General features: G+C 40.0%; 2 protein-coding genes across 5 annotated transcripts in view; both read right to left on the reverse strand.

Moving 5' to 3' along the window:
- LOC127644811 (gastrula zinc finger protein XlCGF7.1-like) overlaps positions 1 to 17,071 on the reverse strand; it is a 367,559-nt gene that overhangs the window by 34,583 nt on the left and 315,905 nt on the right. The gene's annotated exons all lie outside the window — the stretch shown is intronic.
- The window catches only part of LOC127644827 (oocyte zinc finger protein XlCOF6-like), a 30,537-nt gene that overhangs the window by 12,340 nt on the left and 1,126 nt on the right, over positions 1 to 17,071 (reverse strand). The window contains exons 2-3 of the mRNA XM_052128231.1: positions 11,128 to 12,083; positions 2,557 to 2,575 (exon numbers count right to left, since the gene is read on the reverse strand). Of these exons, the coding sequence (XP_051984191.1) occupies positions 2,557 to 2,575; positions 11,128 to 12,083 (975 nt within the window). The remainder of the gene's footprint in view (positions 1 to 2,556; positions 2,576 to 11,127; positions 12,084 to 17,071) is intronic.

A 17,071-nucleotide genomic window follows, 5' to 3' on the forward strand; every position in this document is an offset into this window, starting at 1 on the left:
TGAGAGAAGTTGAAGCTCTGTACACCAGACACTGAATTAGCAGGGAGTAATACACTGATGCCTCATGATCTTTTCCAAAGCCAGTAATCACCACTCCCAGAGTGTCTGCCGCTTTAGGGGGGTGTATGCTACTCCCAAAAATAGTACAGAGCAGGTGGCGCAGTTGTAAATATCTAAAGAATTGAGACCTGGGAATCCTAAAATGTTGAATCATATTTTCAAAGGATCTCAACACTCTCATATAGTTTAACGAACGTATTAACCTCCCTCACAATCCAATCTGTACAGCAGAAAGGGGACTTATTAATACATAACCCATTTTGTGTTCAGCCATATACTCAAAGCAACATTAATAAATAAATGTCTGTTTTAAACATTCTGGACACTTTTGTCCATACCACATGCAAATGCGAGATAACTGGGTGAAACTTTTCCAATTAGTTTGATAGAAAGGCTTTGCAATGGTGAGATAGTGTCAAGAACTTCCTATTAAAGTGTAAAAATTAACTAACTAAATCGTACAAATTTGCTGGGAATAAAATACCAAAATACTTAATGCCCTGTTTGGGCCACTGGAAGGCACCCGGCTGAAAAGCTGTTTCTGGGCAGTATGCTGTCAGAGCCAAAGCTTCGGATTTAGACCAATTAACTCTGCATCCTGAGAATTTAGAAAATGAATTAATAATTCTGTGGAGGCAAGGCATAGATCTAGTGGGGTTGGAGACAAATAGTAAAATGTCATCTGCGTAAAAGTAAAAGCTTATGTGCCACACCTCGCGCCACCACCCTGGAAAATCATCCTCCTTTCTTATCGCAGCTGGCTATGGTTACAGGGCCAGATAGAACAGTAAGGGGGAAAGAGGGCAATCCTGCCAGGTACCTCTATCCAGAGTAAAATAATCTGAAATTAAACTATTCATTTGAACCGCCACTACAGGGTGTCTACAAAGTAACTTAATCCACCCAATAAATTATTCCCGATTAAAAAGATAATCTCATTCTACCATATCAAATGCTTTTTCAACATAATTTTTGACAATATTTTAACATCTAGCTGGATCTGGGAAATTGGCCGGCAACTCTTACACTCACTTGGATCTTTGTCCTTTTTAAGAATCAGACTGATCCGGGCTTGTGTCATGGTTGACGGAAGCTTTCCGTTCATTAATGATTCTGTATAAATTTTGGCAAAAGTGGAGCCAGTTCTGTAGTAAAAGATCAAAAATATTCAGCAGCAAAGCTATCTGGCCCCGGAGACTTGCCTGTAGGCAAGGCCTTTATTACCTCACCAAGCTCCTCATCCCTTATCTCAGAATCAAGAGAATTTTTTGCTCAGTTGTCAATTTAGGGAGTTCTAATGGTTCCACAAAAGTTTAATATCTACATCAGTAGTTGAAGATGTAGAACTATAAAAATCAAGATAGAATTCTTTAAAAGCATTATTAATATCAATGGCCGAGGTAAAAATTTGGTATAGTGAATGGTACAAAAAGACACTCTCTGCTTTATATATATAGCAAAAAGCTTCCCTGCTTTGTCCCACGAGAATGACGTACTTGCCCTGAATAGCCAAAACTCCACCTTCCGTGATAAAATAGTTTTATATCTGTATTTCAATCAGGTCAATTCTCTGAGGCCATCAGACGATATTCTGCGCATCACCTCTGCCACTTTTAATATTGCCTTCCAACTCCATGAATTCTCGTGCTTTGGATTTTTTGATGAATGAGGCATACTGTATGATCAGACCCCTAAGAAACGCTTTAAATGCCTCCCGAGCCACGCCCACAGAGGACACTAAGGACCAGTTGATCTCCATATAAACATTGATTTCAGCCTTTAACATTTGTTGGAATTCAGGATTTTGCAAAAGGGATACATTAAACTATATGATGTCTTTTGTGGCAACACCTCTAAACTCACCAGGGCATGATCCGAAGATGTTTCCAAATGAACAGTCTACAACAGATGAAATTAATGACTTGTATATAAAAAAAAATAATTAAAAAAATAAATAAAAAAAGATAAGAATAAAATATATTCTAGAATTCTTTTTTTTTGTTTTTTTTTTGTTTATGGACTGATGAACATTTTCCCTACAAGATGGATTAAAAGTCTCTAAATATCTGCAAGACTAAGATATTTACACATCCAGTGAAGCATCAATGTTGCTATAGGGGCTTGCACACTTTTGCATCACTATGATCAAGGACTGAGTCCATCAAAAGATTAAAGTCTCCTCCCAATATTATATCATGCATCATCCCTTCAAGATCTATAAAAATGCCTTGATCATCAGCGTTAGGTGCATACATATTAGCCAAAATCAACATTTGCCCCTGAATTTCTGCTAAAACAATAATGACTCTTCTTAATTTATCTTTACTCTGTTTGAGACATTTGAATTGTAGATGTTTCTTATCAGTGTAATGACTCCTCTCCTATTACTTGGGCCAGCACTAAAGAAAACATGTCCACCCCATTTCTCCCCAATTTTTTCAGTTTCCTGCAGGGAAAGGTGCGTTTCTTGAAGAAACACTGCATCATATTTCTTACATTTAAGAAAAGAAATAACCTACTTTTTATGGGGTGCCCCAACCAATTCACATTCCACATGGAGAGAGACAATTTGCTCATATGAGAAAAAAATGTATTGCATGTAAAAAATTCAATTATAAAGACCACATTCCACCACTGGTGCAGTCAACCCCCGAACATCCCCCACAAAAATAATAATAAATAAATTGCGCATTAACCCTGCTCACGACGATGCCAACCAGCATCCATCCCTCTAAACTCAAACAGTCCATGCACGCCTACCAGTCCCCGCGACAACGGTGCCTTCTTTAATCCTCGCCTCACGTAACACAAGATCTTTATCAGGTGATCTCAGAAATTTGGCCAGAATTGATCGGGCCTGTCTCCCTCAGAGGATCTCCGAGCCGGGACACTGTCTTTGACACTTTCTTCATAGAACAGTTATAGAACAGGGTGTATTGAATCTCATCGGTTTATGACAAAAAAGTATTAAAACTAGCAAAGTGCGCAGAGCTCGCAGTTCATGCATCTAAACTTTGCATGGAGCCATGGGACTCCATCGACATTTCACATTCTTAAAATAAAGTAGTTATCCCAACTGACCTAAGACAGGGAATGTTTTCTATGATTAAATGTCAGGAATTGTGAAAAACTGAGTTGAAATGTATTTGGCTAAGGTGTATGTAAACTTCTGACTTCAACTGTGTATGTATATACACACACACACCCACACACACACACACTGCATCCGGAAAGTATTCACAGCGCTACACTTTTTCCACATTTTGTTATGTTACAGCCTTATTCCAAAATTGATTAAATTCATTATTTTCCTCAAAATTCTACAAACAATACCCCATAATGACAAGGCGAAAGAAGTTTGTTTGAAATCTTTGCAAATTTATTACAAATAAAAAACGATGTATATAAAAAATAAATCACATGTATATAAGTATTCACAGTCTTTGCCATGACACTCAAAATTGAGCTCAGGTGCATCCCGTTTCCACTGATCATCCTTGAGATGTTTCTACAACTTGATTGGAGTACACCTGTGGTAAATTCAGATGATTGGACATGATTTGGAAAGGCACACACCTGTCTATATAAGGTCCCACAGTTAACAGTGCATGTCAGAGCACAAACCAAGCCATGAAGTCCAAGGAATTGTCTGTAGACCTCCGAGACAGGATTGTATCGAGGAACAGATCTGGGGAAGGGTACAGAAACATTTCTGCAGCATTGAAGGTCCCAATGAGCACAGTGGCCTCCATCATCTGTAAATGGAACAAGTTTGGAACAACCAGGACTCTTCCTAGAGCTGGCCGCCCGGCCAAACTGAGCGATCGGGGGAGAAGGACCTGAGTCAGGGAGGTGACCAGGAACCTGATGGTCACTCTGACAGAGCTCCAGCGTTTCTCTGTGGAGAGAGGAGAACCTTCCAGAAGAACAACCATCTCTGCAGCACTCCACCAATCAGGCCTGTATGGTAGAGTGGCCAGACGGAAGCCACTCCTCAGTAAAAGGCACATGACAGCCCGCCTGGAGTTTGCCAAAAGGCACCTTAAGGATTCTCAAACCACGAGAAACAAAATTCTCTGGTCTGATGAAACAAAGATTGAAATCTTTGGCCTGAATGGCAAGCATCATGTCTGGAGGAAACCAGGCACTGCTCGTCACCTGGCCAATACCACTCCTACAGTGAAGCATGGTGGTGGCAGCATCATGCTGTGGGGATGTTTTTCAGCGGCAGGAACAGGGAGACTAGTCAGGATCGAGGGAAAGATGAATGCAGCAATGTACAGAGATATCCTTGATGAAAACCTGCTCCAGAGCGCGCTGGACCTCAACCTGGGGTGAATGTTCATCTTCCAACAGGACAATGACCCTAAGCACACAGCGAAGATAACAAAGGAATGGCTACAGGACAACTCTGTGAATGTCCTTGAGTGGCCCAGCCAGAGCCCAGACTTGAACCCAATTGAACATCTCTGGAGAGATCTGAAAATGGCTGTGCACCGACGCTCCCCATCCAACCTGATGGAGCTTGAGAGGTCCTGCAAAGAAGAATGGGATAAACTGCCCAAAAATAGGTGTGCCAAGCTTGTAGCATTATACTCAAAAAGACTTGAGGCTGTAACTGGTGCCAAAGGTGCTTGAACATGCACAGTTTTTTATTTTTAATACATTTGCAAAGATTTCAAACAAAGTTCTTTGAAATTATCATTATGGGGTATTGTTTGTAGAATTGTAGAATGAGGAAAATAATGAATTTAATCAATTTTGGAATAAGGCTGTAACATAACAAAATGTGGAAAAAGTGAAGAGCTGTGAATACTTTCCGGATGCACTGTATATATACATTATATATATATATATACACACACACACACACACACACACACACACACACACACACACACACACACACACACACACACACACACACACACACACACACACACACACACACCAATCAGCCACAACATTAAAACCACCTGCCTAATATTGTGTAGAAATAAGATAATTTCAACCGTGGCATGATTGTTATTTCTGTAACTGCTGGGATTTTCACGTAACACTCTCTAGAGTATATAGAGAATGGTGCCTAAAAAACTCCTGTGAGTGACATTTCTGCAGACGGAAATGCCTTGTTGATGGGAATGATCCCTTGTTAGTGGGGGAATAAATAAACAAATCACACACTTTCACAAGGTAAAGTTACTCCATGAATAGCATCCTAATTGCGATTTCACACTGCCTCGTTTGGAGCATTTGTTTCAAAACCTGGTGCTTTTTCTCTTTTGGTTCATTTCGTATAGGCATATATGAACACAGTAACTGCACTCAGATCCGCACTAAAACATTCAGTCCAAGACCACCATGACGAAAAGTAGAGACGCACCGATCGACCGGCCAGGGACCGGAATCAGCCGATTTTCCGCATGCTCGGCCAGATTGGTGACCGGCCACGTCTTTCCGATTCCAAGCCGGTCCGTTTTGTTACCAGCAGCGCAGGCAATAACATCAAAGCCGCATGTAAACATGTCATTGGCGTGGAAGATCTTCACTGTGACTGAAAAATACATAAAGTTCGAAATGTGTAATAATTGTAAGGCCAAAGTAAACCGTGGGGGAACCACCACAATAACTTTCGGAACAACAAACCTAATTAGACATTTAAAACACCATCACCCAGCTGAAAATGCCCATTTTAAAAAAGAAGCTAAAAAGTGAAAGCGGCTAAAGCTAGCCAGAGCTCAGAGCCAGTCACAAGTCAGCAGCCTCTCCTATCTTTCCTTGTAATGAGCAGCGAAAAGACCAAAGCAATTACGAGGAAAATGATGAAAGTCATGGCCCTGGATGACCAGCTGTTTTCCATAGTTGAGGACAGAGGGATCAGAAATCTGATACATTTCCTCGATACAGAGTAGGTGGTTATTTTCCGACGTCACGTTGCCCGAGTTGTTTAATCTTGTGTCATGTCACACACGCAGCCTGTTATCTGTTAACATTTGGGTACACAAATGTGAGAGGGGAAGTGGGGTGCTGGATGGCAGAGGCAGGCTAAATACTATACAAATTGTGCTGTTGTGATTTAATGTGCTGTGTAACGTAATTTTTCCCACTGTGTCCGATATTAAAATCAGTGCGACACACATTGCAAAAGGCGTGGGCATTGTCGATATGGCTTCGGGATATGAAATTAAATTCTTCGATCCAGCTGTTGTTAAATGTACATGTATATTTAGTTTTTTTCAGCGGAGCACCAGCTGAGTCTTCTCCTCCCCTCTACCAGCGATGCTTGATTTAACATCCCGCGTCTACTGCCTAAGCAGATATCAACAGTGCAAATGGGTTGTAGGTTGCCAGGTTGAGGTCATAAACCTAAATAATTGTTTTGTTAGACGAGTAATAAAGAGAAAAAGGTCCATTTATAAAAATAGTGGGAAATGACATCTGTTATATAAAGCAACTCATTTGCAGTTAATTGTTATTTCTACCTCTTTCCAGTCACAGAGCACTTTATTTTGAGAGTTGTTTAAGTGAGAGAAGATCCTGTAACTTAGTGCAGTTTGGGGGAAATTGTAATGTTTAATAATTAATTTTATTATGAAAAAAGAAAGGTAGATTTTGTTTGTATATGTGGTCAATAATAGTTCTTAGAAAGAAAATCGGAAAAAAAACTGTATCGACAGGTCACACTTGCAAAAAATCGGAATCGGCCAAGAAAATTGCAATCGGTGCATCTCTAACGAAAAGGTCTCGGACCAACTGCAAACAACCTCTAGAGCGGTACGCTTGTGGTGAGAATGCAATCCGACCCAATGGACCAATGAACCAAACAATATCTCTATAAAAGCCATGAACATACAGTGCCTGGTGGATCTCTGGAGAAGAAAGCCGTAGGTCAACTCGTAACTGTAATTCAAAGGGCGTTGACGATTATGAAGATTAACTGTCTAATTGATAATTGCGATTATGACGACTGATTGTTTATTTTAGGGCTTTCATAATTGTGAGAGCCCTACACAACAATTAATCATCATATTAGCATTTATTTGTTTGACAATTTATCATCAGCCAAATTTCATAATCGTGACAGGCCTTGGCTTCTTCATTCTGTGTGTATGTGTTTATGTGCGGGTGCGAGAGGCAGCGAAAAGCTACTTTTCAATACAAAAGCAACTAATGATGGGCAAAATTAACCACAACAAAAATGTTATCCCCATCCGTGTGTCGGAAAATGTTTATTTACAGTGCAACCTCTGACTAGAACCGCGTTCTATGCCATGTGACTTAACAATACTCAAATATATATACCCGTTGCCAAACATTTACAAGTATAGCATTTTAACTGGTATACCGATGTATGAGCTAAATCTTCTAAATGAAGAAAATGCAACATTGTAACTATATTAGTCCCGGTTTCGGAAGAAATCAAGCAAGCTACAAGTCTAAAAAAAACACCATAAATCACTATATTGCTATTATTTATCCTCAAGTGGTACTCCAGTTGCTATTTCAGCGAGGTCCATGTGACAGGGAATCAGAGAGAGAAAGAGAGAGAGTTGGAGTGACTGGGTATGTCTGTCATCTCTCCACCATTCTGTAATGGCAAGTGTGCCATACCTCCGACAGAAGAGAGCGAGATCTCAGCAAAACAGTCAACGTGACACCCTTGGCCAAAATCGAGTAGTTTGGAGTCTGCTAGTCTGACGCCGACTCAACAGGTCACTCAGCACAGTGGTGGGTAGATGAGCAAAATTACCCTTGACTGCACATTAAATACCTGCATTTGATGGGTATTAATTTCAAAGCCTGCGTGCTATTATGAATATAGGTGCACTTAGATAAGGCATCTGACTGAGTTTAATTGGTTTAACTGACTTTTATAATTTCCTAAGCTAACAAATTAGAAGAACTTGATGATGCTTTGCTACATTAACAGTAATTCATGAAGAAACAAGAATGGACACCAACCTCTTTCTTCGTCAGTATCTTCAGTTTTTATTCTGCATGGTTCTGGATAACTCATGATTTCATTGTCTTCTGTACTAAACTCCATCTTTATGTCAAGCAGATCTCAGTTGTTTCACCTGGAGTTTTTCCTCCTCATCTGGAAACTTTTCTCATGTTGAAGATGTTGAGAATAATCAATAAAATTATAAACAAATGTAATTCACATAATGCATTTCAATATTTCATAAAGTAATAAGCTACATTCGTACAAATTGATTTCATTACGATAACCATGTTGTTGGAGCGGTTAAACAAACACTTTAAACCACTTTTTAACGTTTTGTATATTTATACTCTGCATAAACACAGTAACGCTGTAAACACAAACCTTTTACCAAACGACTCAACAGAGAAGCTGCGTCGCAGCTCTTATGACATCACAACAACTCAGGTGGTGCAGAAAAGCAAAATAAAAGTCTAAAATCAAGAATGGCATAGGATATCATAAAAAGTAAGCACGAGGGTGTTCGTTTAGTCTTCAACATGGAAAGTTTGGGATTTCCGAACATGATGCTTTCCTCGCAAGGGATTCAATTACTAAATTATAAAGGCAGCGATATAATTATTTTCTTGTATAAAGACCAAATTATACTGTATGAGAAAATTTAAGACATGTTGTTTGCATAATGAAATAATTTATATTTATATTATCAATATGCTAAATCTAAAATAATTTATTAAAATATCTGGAAAATATTTACGATGTAAAAATTTGATTGTGTATCTTTTTTCTTCCAGTATTAAGAGTAATGTTAGATGTACACACCTGAGGACAAATCTTTACATTTAGATTCAAATTTAAGTTCCACAGCAGCTGTACAGAAATAAACGGATCAGCCACAACATTAAAACCACCTGCCTAATATTGCGTAGGCCCAGTGCCAGACCTAGGCTTTTTGGGGCCCTAAACAAGTGTATGGGGCCCTACAGGTTTCTAGAAAATTCTAGTTAATTTAGAAAAAATATACGAAATGAAACATACTACGTTTCATTGATACGGTTGTGTGTTTTGTTGATTAGAGTAATTGATGGGCAAAAAATAAAATAAATGGGGGTGGTGGATGGGGCCCCGAACCAATCACAGGGCCCTAAACAAATGTTTAGGTTGTTTATTGGGTAGGGCTGGCCCTGCGTAGGCCCCTCTCCTGCCACCACAACAGCACCAAATTACATCACAGATTACCATTCAGAGATGATATTCTCCTCACCACAATTGTACAGAGTGGTTATCTGAGTTATGGTAGACTTTGTCAGTTCAAACTAGTCTGGCCATTCTCTGTTGACCTCTCTCATCATCCACAGAACTGCTGGAACTTCACTGGATGTTTTTTGTTTTTGGCACCAATCTGAGTCCAAATCACTGATATCACGTTTTTTCCCCATACTTTTCTTCTTTTTTTCTCCCCTTTTCCTCCCCAATTTGAAATGCCCAATTCCCAATGCACTCTAAGTCCTCATGGTGGAGTAGTGACAAAAAAACAAAACAAAAAAAAAACTACAGTTTGCAAGTGCACATGGGGAAAAAAATCTTTTTGGAGAAAAGTCCTCTGGTCTGATGAAACAAAAATGTAACCGTTTGGCCATAATGACCATCATTTGTCTCGAGGAAAAAGGGTGAGGCTTGTAAGCCAAAGAACTCAATCCTAACCGTGAGGCATGGGGGTGACAACATCATGTTTTGCTACAAGAGGGACTGGTGCACTTCACAAAATAGATGGCATCATGTGGATGCAAAATTTTGTGGATATATTGAAGCAACATCTCAAGACATCAGCCAGGAAGTTAAAGCTCAGTTGCAAATGGGTCTTCCAAATGGACAATGACCCCAAGAATACCTCCAAAGTTGTGGCAAAATGGCTTAAGGACAACAAAGTCAAGGTTTTAGAGTGGCCATCACAAAGCCCTCACCTCATGCTGATAAAAAATATTTCTGGGCAGGACTGAAAAAGTGTGTGTGAGCAAGGAGGCCTACAAACCTGACTCAGTTACACCAGTTCTGTCTGGAGGAATAGGCCAAAACCGCAGCAACTTATTTGGCTAAGGTGTATGTAAACTTCTGATTTCAACTGTAAATCCACTGCAGAATTGTTAAAAAAATGATCCACCTTTTGGAGTGCCCAATAGAGATGCTGTGGTATGACCTCACAAGATCTATTTAGATATTTTAAGAATGTGGCTGAGCTGAAGCAGTTCTGTAAGGAAGAATGGTCCAAAATTCCTTCTGAACATTGTGCAGGTCTAATCCGCAGCTACCGGTTATTGCTGGTAATGGAGGATTGAGCGATTATTAAACTCAAGGGTTCACTTACTTTTTCCACTGTACTGTGTATGTTTAATGGGATGCATTTGTATTTGTCTATACTTGCGACATTTTATGACCAATTAATTAAAAAAAACCCCAGCTAATTCCAAAGGGTTCACAAACTTTTTCTTGACATCGTATATTACAAACTGTACATATTCATTCAGATATCGTTCACCTATCCCTTCAATATATTTTTACACTTTGCGATTAAATAATTTATGCATAAGAGGGTTATTGACATGATATCTGGTAAAAGATGTTCAGTGATTCTTGTTGTATGGCTAAAGAAATGTTAAAAGCATTACGGTAAACTTCCCACATCTAGTCTTTTACTATCTACTGCTACTTCTTTCAACATGTTTATATGCAGGAAAATATTTAACACAGCAAAATTTAACCATATTTTTGATGCAATCTAAATTTGTAACATCAAAATCAACATTGCCATTTAACTACACATGGTTTGGAGGAGAAAAGTGTTTATTAACAGTACTGTATGAAAAGATTACATACTTAAAATGGTTACATAACATTATTACAGTTGACATTACAGTATGAATTATTAAGTTGAAGCTAGTATGCATATGGAATACTAATTAGCGTTTGCACAATAATTATAACTAAATGTCCTTTTTCTAGATTGCAAGTGCTGATGAGTTTTTAAAATGCTGCTCTCTGCAAACCTCTTGGCACACTGAGACACTCTGGTGTCAGTCCCCTCCAGAATGAGTTTTCATATGCCTTTTAAGGCTTATTTGAACTTTGTAACGCTTTCCACACTGATCACATGTAAAAGGCTTTTCTCCAGTGTGAGTTCTTATGTGATTCTTAAGGTGTCCTTTACATGTGAAACTCTTTCCACACTGAGTGCACGTGAAAGGTTTCTCTCCGGTGTGAGTTCTCATGTGATCATTAAGGCTTCCTTTATGTAAGAAACTCTTTCCACACTGAGTGCATGTGGAAGGCTTTTCTCCAGTGTGAACCCTTATGTGAGTCTGAAAGTTTCCTTTATGTGTGAAACTCTTTCCACACTCAGGGCACATGTAAGGCTTCTCTCCAGTGTGAACTCTCATGTGACGCTTCAGGTATGCTTTATCTTTGAAACTCTTTCCACAATGAGGACATGTGAAAGGCTTCTCTCCAGTGTGAGTTTTTATGTGGGACTGAAGGATTACTTTACGAGTGAAACTCATCCCACACAGATGGCACGCAAAAGGCTTTTCTCCAGTGTGAATTCTCATGTGACACTTCAAGTTTTCTTTATTTGTATAACCCTTTCCGCACTGAGGGCATGTGAAACAACTCTCTTCAGTGTGAACTCTTATGTGAATCTTCAGGTTTCCTTTATGTGAGAAACTCTTTCCGCAGTGGTGGCATGTGAATGGCTTCTCTCCGGTGTGAACTCTCATGTGTTCATTAAGGCTTCCTTTATGAGTGAAACCCTTTTCGCACAAATTACATGTGAAACGCTTCTCTCCAGTGTGGACTGTTATGTGTTTCTTAAGGTATCCTAAACGTGTGAAACTCTTTTCACACTGAGGGCAGGTAAAAGATTTTTCGGATCGTGTTTTTTTGGTTATTTTTGGTGTGAATTGATTTTCGGTCTGTGTGCAATTAACAGATTTTTCTGCAGTTACAACATTCTGTGGTTTTTGACACGGATGTCTCTCCGTCTCTTCGTTAATTTCTTGACTTTTGTCTTTCACTTCCATCAGATCTAAAAGGAACAGATTAAATAGTAAACAATCAATTTCATAGAAACTTAAAACGAGATTCAGTGCATGCACAATTATTAGGCAAGTCATTATTCTTATATATTATTTCTAAGCATATATTTCCAAATTCAAAACAATATCAACCTGAATAATTGCGAAGTATAAATCTCTTCAGGTGATATCTAATCCTTCATGGAATACCCCGTGCATAATTATATGTGGATAATTAATAGGCAGATTTTTTTCCACTGATAAAATGGGCCAAACGTACCGACACAGAAAAGTCCAAATTAAAAGAACCCTATAACAAGGATGCTACTGTTAGAGGTGTGACCACCAGACACTGAAATAGTTATATAATAGCCAGCAGGGTTTGCATTTGTTGAAAAGAAAAATCACAAAGTATAACTATTATAAATACTTTCATTCTTTTCAATAAAGGGGAAAAAGGACAGAGAGAAAACGTTCTTATTACTAAGAAATTCAGGTTTGAGTCACAATTATTTAACGGGCTAGTAATACAAATGGTGACAAGTAATTACTTTTTTGTTTTTTTAAGTACCAGTATAAATATACACAGTGCATTCAGAAAGTATTCAGACCCCTTAAAAGACCCCCTTTCACAAATTGCAGCCTTATGCAATATTTAATGCTTTAAATATTTTTGTACATCAATCTGCACCCCGTACCCCATAATGACAAAGCAAAAAACTGATTTTTGATAACTTCGCAAATGTATTAAAAAATAAAAAACTGAAATATCAAATTGACAACAATTAACCTCAACATTAAAACTACATGCCTAATATCACGTAGGGCCCCCTCGTGCCGCCAAAACAGCTCTGACCTGTCGAGGCATGGACTCCACGCGACCTCTGAAGGTGTCCTGTGGTATCTGGCACAAAGACATTAGCAGCAGATCCTTTAAGTCTTGTAAGTTGCGATGTGGGTCCTCCATGGATCGGACTTGTTGGTCCAGCACATCCCATAGATGTTCAATCGGATTGAGATCTGGGGAATTTGAAGGCCAAGTCAACACCTTGAACACTTTGTCACGTTTCTTAAACCATTCCTGGACAAGTTTTGCAGTGTGACAGGGTGAATTATCCTGCTGAAAGAGGCCACTGCCATCAGGGAATACTGCTGCCATGAAGGGGTGTATGTGGTCTGCAACACTCTTTAGTCAGGTGGTATTTGTCAAAGTAACATTCACATGAATGCCAGGACCCAAAGTTTCCCAGGAGAACATTGCCCAGAGCATCAAACTGCCTCCGCCGGCCTGCCTTCTTTCCATGGTGCATCCTGCTGCTGCCATCTTTTCCCCAGGTAAATGACGCACACGCACATGATCCATATAATCCAAAATAAAACATGATTCATTAGACCAGGACACGTTCTTCCATTGCTCCATGGTCCAGTTCTGACGCTCACCTGCCTATTGTAGGTGCTTTCAGCAGTGGATGGGTCAGCATGGGCACTCTAACCAGTCTGCGGCTACGCAGCAAGCTGATGTGTTCTGACACCATTCTTTCATGGCCAGTATTAAGTTTTTCAGCAATTTGTGCTACAGTAGCTCTTCTGAGGGATCAGACCAAACGGGCTAGCCTTCCTTCCCCATGTGAATCAATGAGCCTTGGATTCCTGTGACCCTATCACTGTCCATTTCTGCATATCGCAGCACCGTTTTGTGGTCCGTTCTGCATAATCGCGACGGCTCATTTTTGCTCATCGTGGCCCATTCGGCACTTTTGTGGACGCACCACCAGCCCAATCGGTTCTCCCGCTGGCCAGTCCACCCATGATCGGCCCCAAAGTGCGTTGACCCACAGGGAAAATGCCCGGTATGCCAGTCCAGCCCTGACTGGTTGTCTTTCCTTGGACCACTTTTGGTAGGTACTACCCACTGCATACCGGGAACACCCCACAAAACCTGCCGTTTTGGAGATGCTCTGACCCAGTTGTCTAGCCATCACAATTTGGCACTTGTCAAAGTCTTTCAGATCCTTAAGCTTGCCCACTGGGGGCCTGGGTAGCTCAGCAAGTATTGATGCTGACTACCACCCCTGGAGTTGTTAGTTTGACTCCAGCCAGGTCTCCTAGGCAACCAAATTGGCCTGGTTGCTAGGGAGGGTAGAGTCATATGGGGTAACCTCCTCGTGGTTGTGATGAGGCATTCTCGCTCTCAATGGGGCACGTGGTAAGATGTGTGTGGATTGTGGAGAATAGCATGATCCGCCCATGATGTGATTCTCCATTGTGTCATGCAGAGCGAGCCACGTGATAAGATGTGCGGACTGACTGTCTCAGAAGCGGAGACAAAACAAAAAAACATTTTACCTGGCCCGGTTGCTAGGGAGGGTAGAGTCACATGGGGTACACCTCCTCGTGGTCACCTTAATGTGGTTCTCGCCCGTGATGGGGAACATGGTGAGTTGTGCATGGATGCCGCAGAGAATAGCGTGCATATGTCGCTGTGTCTCCACGGTAACGCATTCAACAAGCCACATGATAAGATGCATGGATTGAAGGTCTCAGATGCAGAGGCAACTGAGATTCGTCCTCCGCCACCTGGACTGAGGTGATCCTAATATATTCCACCCCTTGACATTGTAACGAGATAACAAATGTTATTCACTTTTCCTGTCAGTGGTTTTAATGTTGTGGATGATCAGTGTAAGTATTCAGACCCTTAACTCAGTACTTAGTTGAAGCACCTTTGGCATCGATTACATCCTCATGTCCTTTTGGTTATGATGCTACAAGCTTTACACACCTGGATTTGGGAATTTTCTGGATTTTGAAGATATCCTCTCAAGCTCTGTCAGGTTGAATGTGGAGCAGACAGCCATTTCTGGTTCCTCCAGAGATTTCGATTGGGTTCAAGTTCGGGCTATGGCTGGGCCACTCAAGGACATTCACAGAGTTTTCCCTAAGCCATTCTTTCGGTCTCTTGGCTGTGTGCTTAAGGTCATTGTCCTGTTGGAAAGTGAACCTTCAGCCCAGTCTGAGGTCCTGAGCTCTCTGGACCAGGTTTTCATTAAGGATATCTCTGTATTTTGCTGTGTTCAGCATTTCTTTAACCCTGACCAGTCCCCCAGTCGCTGCCACCAAAATATAACCCCACAGCATGATGCTACCACCACCATGCTTCACCGTTGGGATGGTATTGTGCAGGTGAATGAGTGGCGCCTGGTTTCCTCCAGACATGATGCTTTGAATTGAGGCCAGACAGTTCAATCTTTGTTTCATCAGACTCACAGTCTGAGGTGCTTCCGTCTGACCATTCTGCTTAACCCCCTTTAACCCTCTTTTAATTTATCATTACACTACTGGTTGTAAGTGTATTGTGCCGTAGAATATAAGTAAATTTGTATAATGTTTTATCATGTCAAATTGTAAAAGTTAATTATTTTGACTAACTTTCAATACTTCGCACATTAAAATATGTCCAAAGTTGCTGCAAAATATTAAATAAACTATTTCTTTCTACTCCGTTTCTCTGCATAAAACTTAATAAAAAACTTTATTCTATAAACCTGTGTGACCCATTAATAGCTACTACTAAAACCATTTAAATTATATGCATTGGCTTGTCATTTATATAAGACAACCAAAGACTGCTTTCTACAACTTATCAGTATGTGGTTTCATATAACAAATAAAAAGCATTAAAATTTACATTTTAAATAATTACATAAAGATGAGAAAGGAACCGTGGTAGTAATTAATACATTTTTTACTTTTTTTTACTTGGACAAGTGAATTAACAATTTAATTGTCCAAAGGACAAGCACATGCCAGTGCTTAATGTCGAGACCTGCTGTTAAACATGGTCTGGACCTACACACAGAACAAACGGGTTGAGATGGAGTTCAATCAGCTAAGTCCATTAGAATTCATCTCTCTTCAATATCTGCTCATTAGTCCTTGTTCATATAGGGCGTAATGGTAGTTGTGAAGAAGTTCATAGGTCTAGTAAGTTCCTTAGTTAGTAAGCGATGAAGACTCATGAACAAGTGCCTCGATGGTGTGTTTGGCAATCTCCACTGGTTTCGAGAAGGCATTTTCACCAAATGGTTCAGTAAAGGAAAACATGAGTGGCAGGGCTTTGGTTTTCCAATCCTTCTGATTTGCCAATGGTCAGCAGGTTCTGTCTCCGATAGTGATTCACCAAATCAGCAATCTTGAGCTTCACGCTGTCATTCTTGGATAGCAGAGTAGAGCATAACGCTTCGACTGCCGTCAGCTGTCCCTCCATGCTGGAAAGTGCTGCTTCTATGTCCCAGAGTTTTCAGATTGCTCGGAGAGACTAATTTAAAGTATAGAAATGGCCAGACAAAGCTCTGTCATAAATTGGTCAGATGACGTTGATCTTCAAATCTAATTATGTGCACATGTTTGTGTGATGAAAAAAATCTCTGTATTTTAGTATTTCCCATTCAAATCCTATGGTGGGTCAAAAATGACCGTGAACACAAGTGTTTCTTTTCTTATTCACAAGCCATTAAACTTATCAAATCAAGTCCAGATTTTTGTGTGTGTGTTCAGATAGCTAAGTGGAGAAAAAGTCACCAAGTCTTGTACAACTCAGATAAAATAATCAAAATTTTCTATTGAAGAAAAAAAAGAAAATCAAATAGGGTCCAAAAAGATCCGAACAGTGCACAAGGTTTAAAATAGGGCCCTTTATCCTTCACAGCCTTGTCGTCAATCCTGGCAAAAAATAAAGATGGAACTACGATTAATAAAGCCCATTATTTTTAAGACTAAGTACGTCATGGGGCTCAATGCAAATAGTCCAGTGAGACTGTGCATCAGCACAAGTGATGGGGATTTAGAGTAATCCCAGTGACAAGTCTTTTAGATCCATTCACCAAAAAGCTTCATTCAGATTTGTTAACTGATTCGTTCATTGACCATTTCTGCAAATTACACCTTTGCGTCAGTAGATGGCGACAAATGAGCATCTTTTACATTTTAAACGAGTCCT

This window comes from Xyrauchen texanus, chromosome 6, assembly GCF_025860055.1.
Source record: "Xyrauchen texanus isolate HMW12.3.18 chromosome 6, RBS_HiC_50CHRs, whole genome shotgun sequence".
Classification (NCBI taxonomy): domain Eukaryota; kingdom Metazoa; phylum Chordata; class Actinopteri; order Cypriniformes; family Catostomidae; genus Xyrauchen; species Xyrauchen texanus.